Here is a 19080-nt window from a genome sequence, read left to right on the forward strand (position 1 = left end):
TCAGTGCAATAGCACCCTCCCATCCATGTTCCCCAGCAACTGGTGTACATAGCCTTACTGTCTCTGGTACTGGAGATAGCACAGAGCCATCAGGACTAGTAGCCATTGATACCCTACTCCTCCAGGAATTTTTCTATCTCCCTTTTGAAGCCATCCCAATAGGAGTCTGTGATACTCCTGTTCTGGGTTCGATCTTCTCCATCTTCCACATGATGAAACTGAGAAGAAAACTCCCTCAGGACGCCTCCCTCCGCTGGTTCAGTTGTCCACATTGACACGCACAGCTTCAGCCCCTTTTATTCTCTTGGTTAAAGTGACACTCAATATGCCTAATTGGTTCCTTCTCCCCAATACAGGAGAAGGAACAAGGAAAAACTTTTTTTTTCTAATGGTGGCACAATAAGACAGACCAACACGTGGGATTTTGTAGTTAAAAACAAGTAAATAAAATTTTATTTAACACAAGAACAGTTACATATAATTATTAATCAATCTATGCTTGGTCCTAACCTCCCTGCCTACTCTGCCCCTTCTAAATCTGATTCCCAAAACCCCACTCACTCCATGTAGCTTCCTCAGTCCCTAGGTCCCTGTCCGACTACTGGCTGTCAGCTCCCTCCTTTCACAACCTCGGAATCCTCCACACACAACCTGTGCAACCTCAGAAGCCCCCCCCCCCCCGCCTTCCCCTCCCTCCCAAACACTAACCCTACCTGGGGCATATCTAACAATGCAGACACAGACATAAGTATAGGAGGCATCTGTTACAGTGGCCATCACTGCGTCTTGTGGTAGCAAATCCCAAAGTGTGACTCTGCGCTGTGTGAAGAAGCCCTTCCTTTTACCTGTCCTGAATCCCCCACCAATCAGCTTCATGGGAGGAGCCCAGTGGGTTCTAGTGTTATGAGGGAGGGAGAAAAATGCCTCCCTAACCACATTCTCCACCCCATGCATAATTCTGCACACCTCTGTCATGTCTCCCCTTGTCCTTTTTCTCGGCCAGGAGTGAAAAGGAGCCATTTGAGATTCCAGGGGCTTTCCCTCCGGAGCTGAAGTGGAGGATCTGGGGCTTCTGTGAGATAAATCCTTTTCTGGAAGGAGTCATGAAGCAATTCAAAGGTAATGAAGCACGGCTACAAGGATGATATGCTGGGCTTTTTTTTTTTAATTTTGTTGATGCGCCAAATGGTGGTAACAGCAGCAAAGCTTCCGTTTTGGCACCCTGGCCACCATTTCCTTTTCCTCCTGGAAAAGCTCCTCTGCATTTTATTGCCCATCCACCCAGTCTGGAGAGGTCGTGCGGGGGGTGGGGGGGAGGTTCCCAAGTCCTGCTTTGGGTTTTCACCCCCCAGAATCATTTGGTATCAACCACAAACTTGGCTGTTCATTCGTGAATCTAAACCACAAGAAAGATGAGTAACGAGTTCCCTTTGAGGATCCCACTACTCATCTCCATTGTGAGAGCTGTCAGTTTATTCCTCTCCATCCTTTTCTTAAAAACGGGGTTGCAGCAGTATTTTGGGGTGGGGGCCAGGGTGCTCCCCCCCCACGGGCTAGATGATGTCACATCCTTCTTTTCCCCCCTTGTCCTGGAAGGAGGCCTGCAACGGTGCCTCCTCCCATCCCAGACAAAGAGACCCAGGCTGCCCCACAGCCACACTGCTCTCTCTGAGCTGATGCAGGGCAGGCTGGGCGTTGGAACTCACCTGCACAGGGATTTGCGTTGGGCATCGGGACTAGTCCAAGTGTGTGGACCAGTGTTTGCTTTCCTCCCAGCCCAGATGAGTCTGAATGCCCAGGCTGCTGTGCATCCCCACTGCTCTCTCTGTTACCTTGTATGTGTGTCCCTGGCCCCCTGCTGCTCTCTCCTCTCTCAGATGAGATAGCAGTGGGGAGGAGAGGCGGGAGGCATTGAGACTTGCCCCCACCAGGGAGAGAAGCTCCACTTCCCCATGTGGGCGAGTCCTGCTGCCTCTCATCCCTGCTGCTATCTCCAGTCTGAGACATCCTTCACATGTGGGGAAGAGCGCTCACTATCCAGCATGGGTAAGTCAGAGACAGCGGTGGGTCTGCCCTCCGAGGGGATTCCTTCAGGGGGTGGGGCTTGGAGACTAAGCCCCACCACCTAGAGGAACCCAAAGAGGCTGCCCAGGCCAAATTGGGGTGCCCCATGGGTCAGATTACGCCCACAGGTGGGAGGTTCTGCAGCCCTGCTTTCAGTAGCTATGAACATATGAGGCCCTGTCCTCCTATTGGATGACAATTGTACATACTCCGTGGTACCCAAGGGCTGTTCCAGCAGTCGCAAGGAGGATTAAATACATCTTCTGTCCTGGGTCTGCCTTTGGCTCCTCCTTTGGCCCTCCTGCTTTGTCCTTCCTTCGGCTTCAGAAATGGGGGGGGGGTCCATAAGCAGCCGGCTCCTCCCCCTTATCCGCCTCTCTCAGCAGTCCAGCAAAGGCCTGGCCCATCTCCTCTTCTGCCTCCCACCTGCCTCTCCCCTCTCTAGTGCTGCGGCCATCACAATCTCCCAAGTGCTCTCTGACTTCCTGCGAGATGAAAGGGCTGCCTGTCGCCCTGTCCCAGCTCCTGAACGGGGCCATGCAGGCATTCCTGCCCTGCTGGTGGTGCTTTTTTCTCTCGCTGCCCAAGGTGGCAGGCAGATGGGACAGGGAACCAAGGTTTGGATCAGGCCCATCTGAGATAAGGACATGTTTGTTTCTCCGTGATTCATAGATAGTGTGCTTCTTAATGTTTATATAATTTCTCTTCCCCAGATGCCCTGCTACCCGGGCTACACCTGAAGAAAGGTAATCTTCCAATGGGGACGAAGTTCACAGGACGGATGTGGATTGGCCAGACATTTTGCTCGCTTGCGTTTCATTGGGGTTAAACGGTTCTGTCCTTTACACTTTGCAGCCTTAAGGGAGCAATCCTGCGGCCCCTAGGCAGCGTTTGAGGGGCCATCGGATACTTCGGATTCCCTGCTCCAGGGTCGGAGACAGTGCTCCGCCCTGGGAGGGGGAATCTGAGATCCCTCCCGCTCCCAGCTGGCATGGAAAGAGCCATGCCGCCCTTGGGGAGGGGGAAAAGCCCTGCTGGTGAAAAAAGCCAAGATCGGAGGACAGGGAGGCAAAGGTCACCTCTGCTGCTGCTCCCGCTTCACTGGATGATCGTAAGTCTCCGGGTCTGAGCGCTTACGATGGAGGATACGATCCATAGGACTACGTCCTAAATAGGTTCACTGTGAGGAATCAGCAGCCCTACAGTGATGTTTGGCTCTTCAGATGTACAACGAATCCACAGACAGAGGGGGGTGGCAAGAGGCTTGTGATGAGACCCCTCCTCTCGGGGGGGGGTTGCCTTTGCTTCCACCTAGGCAGGTTGTTCCCACCCACCTCAGTTTTCCGCCTTTAACCACCTCTCTTATCCCCCTTTTCCTCTCGGGTATAATCATGCGCGTGCGTTGTGCCCTTTTATAACTTCTACCTAGGTCAAGTATAAGTAGCGTGATGAAGACCCAAGTGCAGACTCACTGTCAGTGAATCAAAATAATTTATCTAAAATGTTAGAAAGATTGCACTTCAACAGATTTCTTGCATATGATGTTCCCTTTCTTAGTTACTTCATCTGGTCTCCACTTAACCTAACCTAAGCCAACCCAAGGCCTAAAACCACTAACCACCACTCCCTATCCCCAGGAGATGTTATCTAAGAGATCGAATCCCTCTCTTCCCCATCTCTCCTCCGAGTGCCTCTTTTGACTCTTCCCAACTCCCTCCCCTCAGCATTCTCCCTGACCAGTCACACGGCCCCCGGCACTCAGCCACTCATACCCTTCCATACATTCTCACCCACCCACTAGGCAACCTACCATGTGTGGAGAAGCTATATACCCTGAACACTCTGTTGAAACAAATAAAACCGTGGGGCGGTTCCGCCACAAGGCTCCTCCCCTCCATGCATTCCAAAGTGCATGCAATCCAATGCTGGCATGTGCCTATGGTGAAGTATATTCAGGGGCAATGAGGCCGTGGACAAGGTGCTTGGACAGGTTCATGCAGCCACTTCCATCCTGGATCCTTGCCCCTCTTGGCTGATAAAAACTGGCAGGGAAGGAACTGCTGGCTGGGCCGGGGAGGTGATTAATGCCTCCTTGGGAGAGGGAGTGGATGATTCTGGGATGATTGTCAGAGCTGGGAGTGGGAGGCACTGCATTGCAGTGGTTTCACTCCTACTTGGATGGTCAGCTCCAGAAGGTAGTGCTTGGGGAATATTGCTCGGCCCCATGGATTCTCCAGTATGGGGTTCCACAAGGGTGCCACAGGAGAAAAAGCCCTCCTCCTAGTAGCCACCTGCCTCACTTCCTTTGGCAGGGGCTCACAGAGGAGGGCCGCTGAGGATGATCTTAAGGTCTGGGCAGGCACATATGGGAGGAGGCGATCCTTCAGATAACCTGGCCCCAAGCCGTTAAGGGCTTTGAACGTTAATACTAGCACTTTGAATCGGGCCCGGAAATGGACTGGCAGCCGGTGCAGCTGGAAAAGTACTGGCGCAATATGAGCTCTCTGGCCAGTCCCTGTTAACAATCTTGCTGCCCTGTTTTGGGCCAGCTGAAGTTTCCGGACTGTTTTCAAAGGCAGCCCCACGTATAACGCATTGCTGTAATCCAGACAAAAAGTTATCAGAGCATGGATAGCTGTAGCTAGGCTATCTCTGTCCCAATAAGGGTGTAGTTGGTATACCAGCCTAAGCTGATAAAAGGTGCTCCGTGCCACTGAGCTCACCTGTGCCTCAAGTGACAGTTCTGGATCCAAGAACACCCCCAAACTATAAATGTGATCCTTTAGGGGGAGTGCAACCCCCTCCAGAACAGGTTGAATATTGCCTAGCCGGGCAGACGAACCACCCACTAACAGTACCTCCGTCTTGTCTGGATTGAGCTTCACTTTCTTGGCCCTCATCCAGCCCATTACCGTGCCCAGGCCCTGATTCAGAACAGCCACTACCTCACCTGGGTTTGAGAAAAAGAGAGGTAGAGCTGGGTGTCATCTGCATATTGATGGCACCTCAGCCCACACCTCCAGATAACCTCCCCCAGTGGTTTCATGTAGATGTCAAACAGCATGGGGGATAGAATAGAGCCCTGTGGAACCCTGCGGCATAATTGCCATGGCACAGAGCAATAATCCCCCAGCACCATCTTCTGGAGTCGGCCATCCAAGTAGGAGCGGAACCACTACAGTGCAGTGCCTCCAACTCCAAACCCAGACAGCCTATCAAGAAGGATACCAGGGTCGATGGTGTCGGAGGCCACTGAGAGGCCCAGGAGAATCAACAGGGTCGCACTCCCCCTGTCCCTCTCCCTGCAGGGGTCATCCCACAGGGCGACCAAGGCAATTTCCATTCCAAAACCAGGCCTGAAGCCCAACTGAAATGGATCTAGATAATCCATTTCATTCAAGAGTGCCTGGAGCTTTCCTGCAACCACCCGCTGAAGCACCTTGCCCAGGAAGGGGATGTTGGCCACTGGCCATGCCCGCTTGTACAGGCAGAAGTATGTATCACAGAGGAACATTTCAAGACATGGAAGAGCCTGGCCAACCCAGAAATTTGTTGTATGGGCAAAGAGGCTGAATGTGGTTATAAGGCTAATGAGGGAGGAGATCAGTTCCACCTGAAAGCCATTCTGCTGTAGTGGCTAGAGTGCTGGACTGGGAGTCGGGAGATCCGGGTTCTAGTCCCCACTTGGCCATGGAAGCTCACTGGGTGACTTTGGGCCAGTCACAGACTCTCAGCCCAACCTACCTCACAGGGTTGTTGTTGTGAGGATAAAATGGAGGAGGAGCAGGATTATGTACTCTGCCTTGAGTTCCTTGGAGGAAAAAAGGTGGGATATAAATGTAATTAATAAATAAATAAATAAATAAATAAATAAATAAATATCTACAGATATGATTTAATTTGTTTTCCACATGACTCTTCTACAGAAACACTTCATCAAAATGGTCCATCTAGTCACCCATTTTGTTATGCACAGAAGCCAGAGAGATGCCTCTGGGAGACCCACAAGCAGGGCCTGAAGGCCCTTTCTGTAGCGACTTCTCCCCAGCATCTGGCATTCAGAGGAGAGCAAATTCTATCTGACCCCCCCATCCATTTCCTTCTCATTCCCCACCCTCCTCAGCTCACACTCTCAAAAATCTGTAGGTCCTCAAAGCTACTGAATATAAGTCTTTGTCAGGCTGGTTTTCAAAAATTCCTTTCATTTTAATTTACAAACTAATATCCTTTCGCCTAAGTGGGCGACCCTGCAGAATGAAGGAAACCGCAGCCTGATGTGTGGCTGGCCCCGTTTCAGAGGGAGCGGTCGCATAGCTAACCGGGCCAGGGCCCCCCCCAGCTCAGTCCCATCTCACAGAATTTATGCAGTGAGAAAAAAGACAGAGAAGCCATTGGAAAACTCAGGAGGTTCACAAGTGGAAGACAACGTGATCTGGACCAAATGTAATATTCCTGGAATGAGGCGATGGTGCCATATAAATCTCATCTGGAGCCGTGAAAGAGCACAGTGTTTGGGGGTGTTCTTGCTTTTACTTCTTCTAAAATGGGTTGGATGACAGGAGGGGCAGGAGACAGAAACTCTGAATAAGTGAACACCATGCAGTGAACCTTAGGTGGGAGGGGTGGAGTGGGAGGGGGTGTGGCTGGTTACCAGGGAGACAGGAGGGAGGGGAGGGGGAGTTGGGTCAGTGAGGGTGGGCAGTAAGGAAAGAGGGAGGGGAAGCGAGGAGGGAAATTGGTTGGGGGAAATTAATTCTGCTTTGAGCATGTCAGTTCTTTCACTGAGTTATTTCCATATTTCCTGATTTTAGGGGGAACCTGGGATTCCTGTGGGGTGTGAAGACTTGAGACCTCCATCGTTGTCCCAGAGGGCTCTGCTCATCGTCTCTCCTCTCTCTCCGTCCCCAACAGCAAATGTGACTCTGGATCCAGACACAGCGAATCCCTGGCTCATCCTGTCGGAGGACCATAAAAGCGTGAGATGGGGAGACACAAGGCACGATCTGCCTGACAATCCTGAGAGATTCAACCTATGTTACTTTGTGCTGGGACGTCACGGATTCACAGCAGGCAGACATTTCTGGGAAGTCATCGTGGGAAGTGAGGATGGATGGGGCGTGGGGGTCGCCAGAAAGTCTGTGAGGAGGAAGGCGAAGGTTGATGTTAGTCCTGAGGAAGGGATTTGGGCTGTGGAGAATTGTAAAGGTGCTTGCTGGGCTTCTGATCCCCCTGATTACCCTCTTCTGTCCCTGAGTGGGGAGCTCAAGAGGATCCGGGTGTCCCTGCACTGTGAGGGGGGGCGGGTGGCCTTTTACGATGCTGACAGAGGGACCCTCCTCTACGCCTTCCCTGGAGCCTCATTCTCTGGAGAGACCCTCCTGCCCATATTTTGTGTACGTGGAAAAGGCCGACTCAGGCTCTCCCCTTAAGGCAGCTGAGAGCCTCCCTCACTTACCCCCCTCCCCAGACCAGGAAGATTCACTTAAACATCCCCCCTCCCTTTCCCAAAATTCCCTTTCCTTCTTACAGACACAGCAGCACATTCATGTCACAACTCAGATCTGTTCTCAGAAATGGCCCACCCTCCAGGACCCTCAATTCCTGTTTCAGTTTTCCGTCTCCCTTCTCTCCCTCCCCACAAAACCTCCACTAGTTGTTCACATGCAAAAAACAAGAGCACAACAACTGTCTGTCTCACACTTACGTGTTCACACGCACGCTCCATTCATGGTTACTCCTGAGGGAGCCCGATGTGACATTTTAGCCAAAATAGGCATATTAAAAAGATAAGTGAAGAGCAAAGGCTATTCAGGCCCCTATTTCAAGGCATGCTCAGTTCGAAGTGGTGTCCTGCCCAAGTCTGGCTGAAAGGTAAAGAGACCCAGGGAGAGAGCGCAGGGGCCGGGAGTTTCCTCCTGATCAGCAGACCAAGCAGGCCCACAGTTCACCCAGTCAAAGCTTTGTTTATATTTAAATCTTACTAATTCTTTTAAAACTTGCATCTATTCATGTACATTTCCAAATACACGTTATATAAATGTGTGTCTTCTTTTGTCCTCTATTTTGGTGATGCATTTCCTCTCTGTCTGCCACAACACCCCCCACTCCCACCCCTTACCTGTCCCAGGGCTGAATGTTTGGTTCCAGACTAGGTTCTGAAATGTGTCCTTGTATCAGCGGTTTAACTTCCTCTTGCTTGTGTCTCTCTTCTGATTCAAAATATACAGTCAGGGCCAGAAATATTGGAACAAGGATAACTGTTTTGGCATTTGGCCTCTGCACACCACCACATTGAAGTTGAAAGGAAACACACCCAGATGGGAGCGAAGTCAGGACTTTCAGCTGTAATTCAAGGGGTTTGGCAAAAGTGGGGCACTAACCATTCAGGAAGGACAGCCAGTGGCATACCCCCCCCCCCCATCGTTGGTGGCGCATAAGTAATGGAATGAATGGCTGACAAGCAGCTGCATGGCCAGGGGTGGCCTGTTTCCTGGGTGCCCCATGACCAATCAAGCAGATGAAAGGCCTGGAGGTGGTTCTGAGTGTTACATTTGCATTTGGTAGCTGTTCACTGGAACTCCTAACATGAGGTCCAAAGAGGTGTCCATGCAAGTGAAGGAAGCCATCATTATGCTGAGAAAACAAAATAAACCCATCAGAGAGAGAGAGAGCAAAAACAGTGGGAGTGGCCAGCACAACAGTTTGGAACATCCTGAAAAAGAAGGAATTAACTGGCAAGCTCAGCAACAGCAAAAGGCCTGGAAGACCACAGAAGACAACTGAAGTGGATGACAGCAGAATTCTGCTCATGGTGAAGAGGAACCCTTTCACAACATCTAGCCAGGCCAAGAACGCTCTTGAGGAGGTAGGCATGTCATTGTCAACACCTACAGTCAAGAGACGGCTTTATGAATGTAAATACAGAGGCTTCACAACAAGGTGCAAACCACTGGTAATGCTCAAGAACAGACAAGCCAGATTAGCCTTTGCCAGCAAACACCTAAAAAGATTCTTTGGACTAATGAAGCCAAGATTAACTTGTACCAGAATGATGGGAAGAGAAAAGTCTGGAGAAGGAAAGGAACAGCTCATGATCCAAAGCATACTACATCATCTGTCAAACATGGTGGAGGCAGTGTTATGGCATGGGCATGTATGGCTGCCAATGGAACCGGGTCACTGGTGTTTATTGATGACGTGACTGCTGATAAAAGCAAAAGCAAACTGACTGCTGATAAAAGCAAAACATACAGCAAAAGCTACCCAAGAGTTTCTCAAGGCGAAGAAGTGGGATGTTCTTCAATGGCCAAGTCAGTCACCTGATTTCAACCCAATAGAGCATGCTTTTCACTTACTGAAGACAAGACTGAAGGCAGAAAGACCGACAAACAAGCAGCAGCTGAAGGCAGCTGCAGTGAAGGCCTGGCAAAGCATCTTGAGGGAGGAAACTCAGCACTGGGTCATGTCCATGGGTTCCAGACCTCAGGCAGTCATTGACTGCAAAGGATTTTCATCCAGGTATTGAAGGCGATCCTTAAGTTTGACATGATGTTGGTTTGTTCCATTACTTATGAGCCACCAACGATGGAGGTGTGTGTATGCCACTGGCTGTCCTTTCTGAATGGTTAGTGCCCCACTTTTGCCAAACCCCTTGCATTACAGCTGAAAGTCCTGACTTCGCTCCCATCTGGGTGTGTTTCCTTTCAACTTCAATGTGGTGGTGTACAGAGGCCAGCTGCCAAAACAGTTATCCTTGTTCCAATATTTCTGGCCCTGACTGTACAAGCCTGGCATCTCCATCTCTTCTTTACTTCTTTATTTATCTCTGTGTCTAAAGGAAAAACAGAAAGCCAGAGTTGGGGGAATGAATTCGTCTGCATGGTTGGCTGGCTGAAACCGGAAGAGGAGCACCGGGGGGGGGGGGGGGGACTTGAGCTGCAACATTTGGCTGCAGCCTCCCCAATGTATCTTGCTTGCATTCTGTCCTTTCTTCAAGGAACCCCGGGTGGGGGGGCATCCATGGGCATAGGGAATCCCCGCCTATTACTGCACCACTTCTTCTGTTGCAATGGTGCATTATGTAGTCGCTTCGTAAAGGACCAATGGAGCTGGAACATTTCTAACTGAGAACATTTTGCAATAAACTGAGCTATGTATACCTCCCTCTTGTTTCTCAGTGGCCCCATTTCAGCTTCAGTCCTGTTGGCACTCGGCCACCTGAGTTCAGTGTTAGAGGAGGTGAATGGGAAATCCACAGAATACACATCGCAGCAGGGAGGCCCTGCAGTCCCGGACTCATGTCCCCCTTCCCAAACTAGTTCTGGGGGTGCCCAGGGGAGCCCAGGCATGGGCAGCCCCTCGCCACAAAAGAGATGGGAGGGAGCCTGAAGCGATGCTTCCCTCCCGGTGAGCTCTCTGTGCTCTGGCCCCCCTGCGGGTTCATCCCCACTCGCAGCCTCACTCAGCCTCTGGGAGGACAGCGCCGGCTTCAGGAGCTGCTACCTGCAGGAAACGGTTCGCCAGTATAAGTGATTTCCTGGGGCGCCTCAGGCTCCCTAATCAATCCATGGCGCCCCCTGAACTTCACTAAACCCGGTGCTTGAAGTGGGGAGATGCCGCAGAGCCTTTCGACGGGAAGTTCCATAACTGGCAACACAGAAAGAGGGAACAGTCTCCGGATGCGATAAACGATTTGATGGACGAAAAGCCCCGACCCGTCTTGGCCTCTTGCTGTTTTGTTAGGCCTTCTTCCAAGGGCTGGAGCAATACACAGAATATAAATGAGACAACACAGATTTTTGTTGTTGTTAACCATTAGAAGAGCACATTGCAAGCAAGGCCTGTGCATGCATTTGAACATTCAAACTATTGTTGCACAAAATGCTAGTTTCGCCTGCTGGAGGCTAGTCCAATTTGCCTCAAAGAGGAGAGTCACACTCAGGCTGGGTCCAACTCGATTTTATTGTTTGCAGACAGCTCGACAGAGGAGCATCAAGGCTCAAAGCAGAGTCAACAAATGGGCAATGCCCGTGCTACAGTTTTATCACTTAACTTGCATTCCTTAGTTAACATGTCACTTCTGATTGGTTGCCAGCAGTAGGGGTGTACGAACCGCACTCACCGTTCCGGGTGGTGGCGTCCGCTGGGGGGGAGGGAGGTGATCCGTCCCTCCCCCCAGAATCCTGCCTAGCTGGCTCCGTGGCGAGTCTGCAGAACTGTCGGCCGGGCCCATCCACAGCCAGACTGCCGGCCGCTGCCAGGCTGCTGCGGCCGGTGTAGTGGCCGCCATTTGTGTTCCTATGTTAGGCCGTGATAGGCTACGCATATATTTACGTAGCCTATCACAGGAAAGATCAGGGTTGCAAATGGTCGCTACGCTGTTTGCGTCCCTGCTCTTTCTGTGATAGGCTACATAAATATATATGTAACCTATCACGGCTAATGCAGGGCGTAGCGGCCGCCATTTGCATCCCTGCGTTAGCTGTGATAGGCTACGTATATATGTAGCCTATCACGGAACGAGCAGGGATGCAAACGGCATAGCGGCCACCAGTTGCATCCCTACTCTTTGCTGTGATAGTCTACGTAAATATTTACGTAGCTGATCACGGCCACAGGCAGGGACGCAAATGGTGGCCACTACACCAGCGGCCATTTCGTTCTGCAGCCTGGCAGTTGATGGAGACAATGACCTGGAGCAGCCACTGCCGCCAGGTAGGGTCCGTCCTGGGTGGATTTTGGGGGGTGGCGGAGGGGTGTAGTCTGTTCCGCCACGGACTCCGGGGGGCCGGATTCCCAAGAATCCAGCCTCATTGAAGTCCATGGCAGATTTCTCTGCCATCCCTTGCCAGCAGTTTGCCTAGCTACCTTATCTTAGGGTTACTGCTCACTCATTCCAGGCATGCGCAGCTCTTACAATACTACGTGCTGCTTAAGGCACATACGATGGCTTTTAGGTTACATTTTTACTACACTATTTCATCACTTAACAATGCAAGCAGAGCCTATGAATATATTCAAACAGTATAAAACAGATGACATGTTCCCCACTCTCTTGTAACAATGTCTGCAGAGATTTTACAACAGACTGTCTTGTGCTGTGAACACCGGCGACTGGAGAGGATGCGCTGAAGGCTATGTCTTTTATACTAACAGATAAGGGTTTTTTCCCCCTTAGAATTTCTTACAGGTGTAGCTTTTGACACCACATAGAATCCACAGCCAAACGGCAGGATCCTAGGGATGTCGGGCAAATCTGAAACGGAAATAATTGAGTTTGGATTTTGTTGTATCTGACTGGCAGATTCCTCAGCGGACTGGTTTCCCCCTGTCAGGTGGCTTCTGCGGACCTGCAGACTGTCTTTCTAACTTTCCCAATTTTGTGCAAATGTTATCGTCCAAAAATATGCATTTTTTTAAAGGGCCAAAAATGCACATTTCCCCATAGGCTAAGGTGTGAAAATACACATTTGGGGGGATTTTGCACATTTTGCACAAATTTGGGAACTAAAAAAAATCTGATTACATTGCTGGGTGGACTGTGGAATGAAAGGTGCCTGACAATCCGCGAAATGCAGATGGAACGGATTTTCCATAATCCATACATCCCTACCGGATCTACATGGCAACAGAATGTGAAGCACGCTCATGTTTAATGCAGATGTTCACGTTTCTAGCCTTCACAGCTGTTTCTAGCCTTCACAGTTGAGCAGTAGTAGCTTTCGCCATTCAGAGTAACTAGCCCCTATTTCCCATTCATGAAAGCACACTTCCTGTTCTCCCCCAATCAGCTTCCAGTCAGTTAAGTTTGAATAGCATCTTGGTATGAGATTCAGCAACATCACACATGCCCAGCAATCCCAGGCTATACAAAAAAAGGGGGGAGGGAAGGTTCATGGTGTATAAAGTTCCAGCCTTTAAAGGGAAAGGGAATGCAGACAGAGCAAGGCTGAGAACCTCTGTGCTCTTCCCATGGAGCGAGTCCTGGAGAATACAATGGGACCGTGGACAATGGAGCGGCGTTACGTGGTCCCCATGGCTCGCCCCAGCTAAACCTCTTGCCTTGGCATTTTGGTCTAATGTGCAGTTTCCTAACAGTCTTGAAGTGCAGCCCCACACTCTAATCTAGAGGTTACGGAGGCATGGATTCTGGAGGCAAAGTCTCCCACAGTGGAGGAATATGGGGAAAGGCACAGCTACCCCCACATGATCCAGAAGCAGAGCTGGTTCCAGGAGTACCCAGCTCTCTGCAACTGAGGAAGGTGAGCTTCAACAAGAAGGAGTGCTCACCTGCTCCCTGGCTGACTGAGCCCACCCCCCACCATCACTCCTGTCTCCACTTGCCAGAGGTGTATTCTTGGCCCTCATCCCACCTGTTACTAGTTCCAGATAACAATTCAGGAACTCTATTCCTGGCCCGACCTGCATTGAGGTCTGAGTCCCCCATGGACTAAAAGCCAGATCCTGGGTGTGGGATGTGTAGGTACATGACTACACATCATGTACCTTCTTCACATGATACACCACCACCTTTGCATTGGGGGTGGATATTGCTTAAAATCTGCTCCAGAACAGAGGACATACAATTTGGAATAAGAAGTGACTCATTCAGACAGGGCCAGCAGCAGGGTTTGATTTTATTATCAATTTGTTTAATCAATTTATATATAGCTTACCACATCTAAAAATATCTCTAAGTGGTTTACGAAATGAAAAAGTAAAACAATCAGAATAAATAGAAAAACTCATCAGTTAAAATGTTTTAAATATGTCAAACCAAAACTAAAATCACAATAGCTAATGAACGAGCCAACTGGGCAGCACCATCATTCAGGGATGCCTTGAGCCCAGAGCCCAGAACAGGCCATGCTTGGCCCCTCTCAAACGCCAGGCGGGGGGACGTTTGATGTGGCGGGCACCTTCCTGCAGGAGGCCTGCTTCTGGGCTGCCACCAGATGGTGCTCTGCAGGTCGCAGCACAGCTAGCAAAGCTTCTGCCAATGATCGCAGATATTGGGGGACGCGATCCATGGGGTGACCTGTCCCAAGTTCTTCCGGGTTTCATCTGCCAACTGCAGGGCCTTGGACGTGGCTCAGTAGCTATGGGCATCTCTACACCCGCAATTGATCACACATTCATGAGTGGCCACTCACAGAAGTTTGCGGGTCCTGTACATGAAGTTGTAATCCTCCAGGGATTTCCCCGCCATTTCCCCCTGCCTATCCCATGTTATCCCCAAATGGGGAAAATGCAGTATTTCTTCAACCTGTTCAACAGGAACACCACGATGTCTCAGTGTATTTCTCCCATAGTGTGAAGAAACCGCTCTGCGTGTGTGGCTGTGGGTGGTTTTGGGCGGTGCGGTCATGCTGATGACGGCAGTGACATTGGGGTGGAGGGCGTGTCGATCTACTGACCTGCCGGCTTGTTGCCATGCCGTGACTGAAGGCGATGAACCGGCTTTTGCTCCTGGCTTCGGCTGCTTATTCCACAGCACAGCAGGCCAGCAGTTCACCGGGGGGCTGGGGCCTGTGAGGGCGGGGCTCAGGCCATTCGCTGGAGGTTGCTGTCCACCCGCATGGCCTGTCACTCACAACCAACCCACCAGTAATGTGCGAGGGGAGGGAAAGGGGTGGGGACCGGGGAAGACGTTTTGTGATGCCCGCAGTGCGTGTGATGGCTTTTCGTTGGAAAGTAGCCACCCCGTGAAAAGGGAAGGAACGGAATATAATGGAATAGAAACCACCGTGTAAAGGAGGCCAATCTAATCTCATGATGAAACCAGATGGAGAAAGCCCCGGCACTGATGCGGATTTCTGCCCCGTGTGATGAACCCCATCAGTAGCCAGTGCAGATGCTTTAATGCGACTGTAATATCTGCTTAGCCAGGCGCCCCATTCAGCGTCATCACCAGCCCATTCTCCCATGGCTACGAGCGCATGGTGAGCCCCACAGAAATTACATTGTATTACACAGTATTACATTGATCTAAATGCAGATAAAACAAGGGGGGTTGTTTTGTTTGAGGTTTTGTTCGTTTGATTTGGTATTAGGACCATACCATTTGAAATAGGGCAAAATATACATCTATAAATGTTCATATGTTCCAATTTTAGTTTTTAGATCGCATCACCCTCAAACTGAAATCCTGTTGCTATTGCTAGGCCTTAACCTCTATGTCCAAGAGGAGTCAGGATCTGCTTGGCCTGGGAAGCTCTGCAGCCTCGCCTGGTGGCCAGACACAGAAGGCATCCTGGTCCACCCTGCTGTCCTTGCAGGATGAAGCCCTGGGCCTGCGGGGGCTTGCAGGGCCTCTAGCGCAGACCAGCGGGGAGCCTCAGGGAGCCCTACAAAGGGCTCCCTCCTCCCTCCAGGCTTTGCCACAGCAACACGGGTCTTAGTGGCGGCAGCAGCATCATGCTTTTGCCTCTTCTTGATTTCAAACATTTCACGGCAGAAGCCCTCCCAAGGCTCTTGCAGCAAAACCAAAACATTAAAGGTTAAAATATTAAAAGCAATAAAAACATAAAAACAATTAAAAAACAACAATGAAACCATCAATAGAGATAACAGTGTAACAGCAATAACAGCAGTCACATCAAGAGAAGGCCAAGGTAAAATGATATGTTTTCAAGGCCTTATTAAAAGCCTGCAATGACGGAGCATGGCGGACCTCTGATGGCAGCTTGTTCGCAAGGTGTGGGGCCACTGCAGAGAAGGCCCTCTCACATGCAATCACCCACCTGATTGCTCTCATGGGTGGGCAAATGAAAAGAGCCTCTCTTTCTGAACTTAAAGTGCAGGCGGGCTGATATGGGTGAAGGCGGTCCTTCAAGTAACTTGGTCTCGAACCATTTAAGGCTTTAAAGATCAAAAGCAGCACTTTGAATTGGGCTCGGAAACGCACTAGTAACCAGTGTAGCTGGCGCAGTATAGGTGTTGTGTCATCGAATCGCCTTCCCCCACCGACAGTCGGGAGGCTGCATTCTGCACGAGCTGGAGTTTCTGAACCGCCTTCAAAGGCAGCCCCACATACAGTGCATTACAGTAGTCCAGCCTGGATGTCACTAGTGCATGCATAACTGAGGTAAGGTCCGTTCCCTCCAGATAGGCGTACCAGCCTAAGCTGGTAAAAAGCACTCCTGGACCCCCCAGCCACCAGGGCTTCCCCAGTTAGCCCAGAGTTACCTCTTGCCTCTTGTCTTGCTACGCCTTTTGACTTTCTTTATGTAGGATCCCCCCAAGCCAAGGTCAATTCACAAATCACTTTCAGGCCCATGAACTGAACTGCACAGGATCCGTGCCTTGGATCCATGTTTTTGTGCCATGGTGATACACCAAAGTACAGGATCTGTGATTTTTATGGCTTGGTCCGTGCTGATCTTTGATTTGACTATGGTTTCTGGTGGATCCCATACCAAATTGTGAGGATACATGAGGACCTGCGCCTCAGATCCATGTTTTGTGCCACGGCAGTGCCACAAACTTTGGATCTGTGATTTTTATGATTCTGTCTGTGCTGGCAGATATGAACTGTGATTGGATGGTGGTTTGGGAGAAGCCCATGGAAAAATCATATGAAATCAAGAGGATCCATTTTTTATTTCATTAATCCAACCTTTCCTTTCTTCCATAAGGGGAATAAGGAACTGCATCCAAATAAGCTGAATAATGAATGGCTGAAAAATCGTGGGATAGTCTTCTATTGGTAAAATGGACTGCTTACTGTAAGTCCCCAAATGTGTTTAGTCGTGTTAATGAAATATGGAGGTGGGAAAAAAACCCTCACAATTTTGCATGAAAACAAGCTGTGCTCTGGGTGGGTCAGTGTTTGATTCAGCAGCAGCAGGGACCGCAACCTCTGTGAGGGGGGCTGCAGGCAGCCTGTGGGACCCATGTTGCCCACGCTTGCTCTGGAATCAGTGATTCCTCAGGGTCCGGAGACCATGGAACCTCAAGCCCCTTCGATTCCATAGCTGGGGTGGGCGTGGGGTGGGGTTCGGGCCTTAGCAGTGCCCAAGATCTACCCACTTCTGGTCTCCTTGTATGGGGCTGCTACTCCCAGGAAGCATGGCCTTGCTGGTTGAAGAGATGGCAATTTCCTGACTCCGCTACAGTCAGAAAGTCATGTGTGATCTCCTGTGGCCTATTGAAAGGTCTGTGAAGGTCTTGTGAATGATTGTTAAGGGTGTTGGTATGAGAGGCCCCTCTGAACCCCATGGAACAGGGAATCTCCGAAATTCCTCACATAGAAGGCTGTGGGCTCTCTACTTCTTCTGTTCTTTAATCCCTTGATGCTTCATATCTTCTGAGATATCCTGCACAATCACCTTCGTAATACTCTTTAAAAACCAAGGGTGATGGGTTATTTCAGTGGAAGGTGTGGTGGGATGATAACGTGCAGCCTGGAGAGCTGGAATCCTTACCAGGGCTGTTTGCCCCCTCAGAAATTCCTGCGCTTCCTGCCATTTTTCCGCCGTTTGAAAGCGGCCTTGATGGCCAGCCCTTCTGAAATGTCTCTTGTGTTTGGCAGTCCTGGTAGGAAGGCCTTCCTACGATCCCCTCGATCTGGGACAGGTCTTCAGTCACAGGGCAACAAGCAAAACATCCTTCCTTCCTCCAGCGTATGGGAACTTTCAAAAGATAGTTAAGGGAGCAATCCTGTGGCCACTAGTCAGTGGCTAAATGGCCAAAGGATTGGTTGGCTCACGGAGAACCGACCTCCCCCCCCCCGCCACCTCATTGGCAGCATGGATTGGCCCCACGCTCATCAGGACAGTGTGGAGCAGGGGAAACGGGGTGTTCTGGGTGGGTGGGCCAGGGTGGGGAGGTTGGAAGTGCTGGTATGACATGTCCTAAGTGTCGTCTGGCCTCCCACCCTGCGCTCCGAGGTCCCGCAGCTAGACAGCCAAAATCAGCTGTCTGGCCGCGAAAGCAGGGTGGTGGGAGCGTGGAGGAGATGCGCCCCTCACTCCTCCCGCCCTGCAGTGGATAGGCGGTCTCCCCCAGGGTCGGAGGAAGCCATCAATCCCCATAGGATTGCTCCCTAAACAGGAGTAAGGAGCCCCTCTTGGAGTCTGAGGCAGATGATGGGCGGCCATCTCCAAGCCGAGGAAGGGATCCTGGCTTCAAGGAAATCAGCCTTCTACGGTTCCCAGGACAGACAAATCGACTCTGATGAAGCTGCCCAAGGAAAGAGCTCTGTGGTTTATTTTATTTATTATTTTTAGGTGATTTGATCTGTTCCTCCCCCTTTTAATTTGCTGCTGCTGTGGTTTTACTGAGTTTGCTTTACTAAGTGGGGGTCAAGTCCGATAGCATACTTGGAGAGGAAGTATAAAGGGACCCCTTTGGTAGAGTGGACGTGTATCTATGGTGCACGGGAGGTGGAAGACGCGGTGCATGACTTGCTACGTTGCATTCCTGCATTGAGCAGGGGGTTGGACTCGATGGCCTTGTAGGCCCTTTCCAACCCTGCTATTCTATGATTCTGTGGTCACTTGTTGCAATTGGGATCCTTCCGTCAGCAGCGCCAGAAGACAGAAGGTGGATGGTCCCAGTCAGACTTGGACCTGCGTGGCGGATGTCAGTCAGAATCCATGGGGATTTGTGTGACTTCGTTTCTAAAAACGCCTTGCGCATTTTGCTTCTCTTAGCGGGTGGGGCTTTATCACGATCAGACTAAGAGACACAAGGAGGGGCCACAACGCTCCAAAGCTCCTGAAGGCAAGGCAAGGCAAGGCAAGGCAAGGCAAGGCAGCCCTCTTTGCAAGCGGCTTTATTTGCAGCGCTCCGGCGTCTTGCTGCGCTTACCCGGCCCCGAGCGCGTAGTGGGGCCAGGGCAGGGGCGCGGCCCCGGCGCTTGTCTTTATCAGCGGGATGCCGAGCTCTCCCCCCACAGCCCGCTCGGAAGTTCCTGGCCCGCCTCGAGCTCAGCTCAGCTCCGCGATCCTCACGGCGGCTGGCGGCAAAGGTCTGCCGCTCCTCGTTGTGGCGCACAGCACTGTCGGCGCCGGC

General features: G+C 50.9%; 1 protein-coding gene across 4 annotated transcripts in view; it reads left to right on the top strand.

Moving 5' to 3' along the window:
- The window catches only part of LOC146355909 (E3 ubiquitin-protein ligase TRIM7-like), a 31294-nt gene extending 19916 nt beyond the window's left edge, over positions 1-11378 (top strand). For all 4 annotated transcript variants that reach the window (XM_084830961.1, XM_084830963.1, XM_084830962.1 and 1 more), the window contains 3 exons: positions 1004-1119; positions 2778-2810; positions 6976-11378. In XM_084830961.1, coding sequence (XP_084687087.1) covers positions 1004-1119; positions 2778-2810; positions 6976-7493 — 667 coding nt within the window. In that variant the 3' untranslated portion in view covers positions 7494-11378. The remainder of the gene's footprint in view (positions 1-1003; positions 1120-2777; positions 2811-6975) is intronic.
- The last annotated feature ends 7702 nt before the right edge of the window (positions 11379-19080 follow it).

The sequence above is a fragment of the Heloderma suspectum genome, chromosome 2 (assembly GCF_057233095.1).
Source record: "Heloderma suspectum isolate Gila_16-S chromosome 2, 16-S_ref, whole genome shotgun sequence".
NCBI lineage: Eukaryota > Metazoa > Chordata > Lepidosauria > Squamata > Helodermatidae > Heloderma > Heloderma suspectum.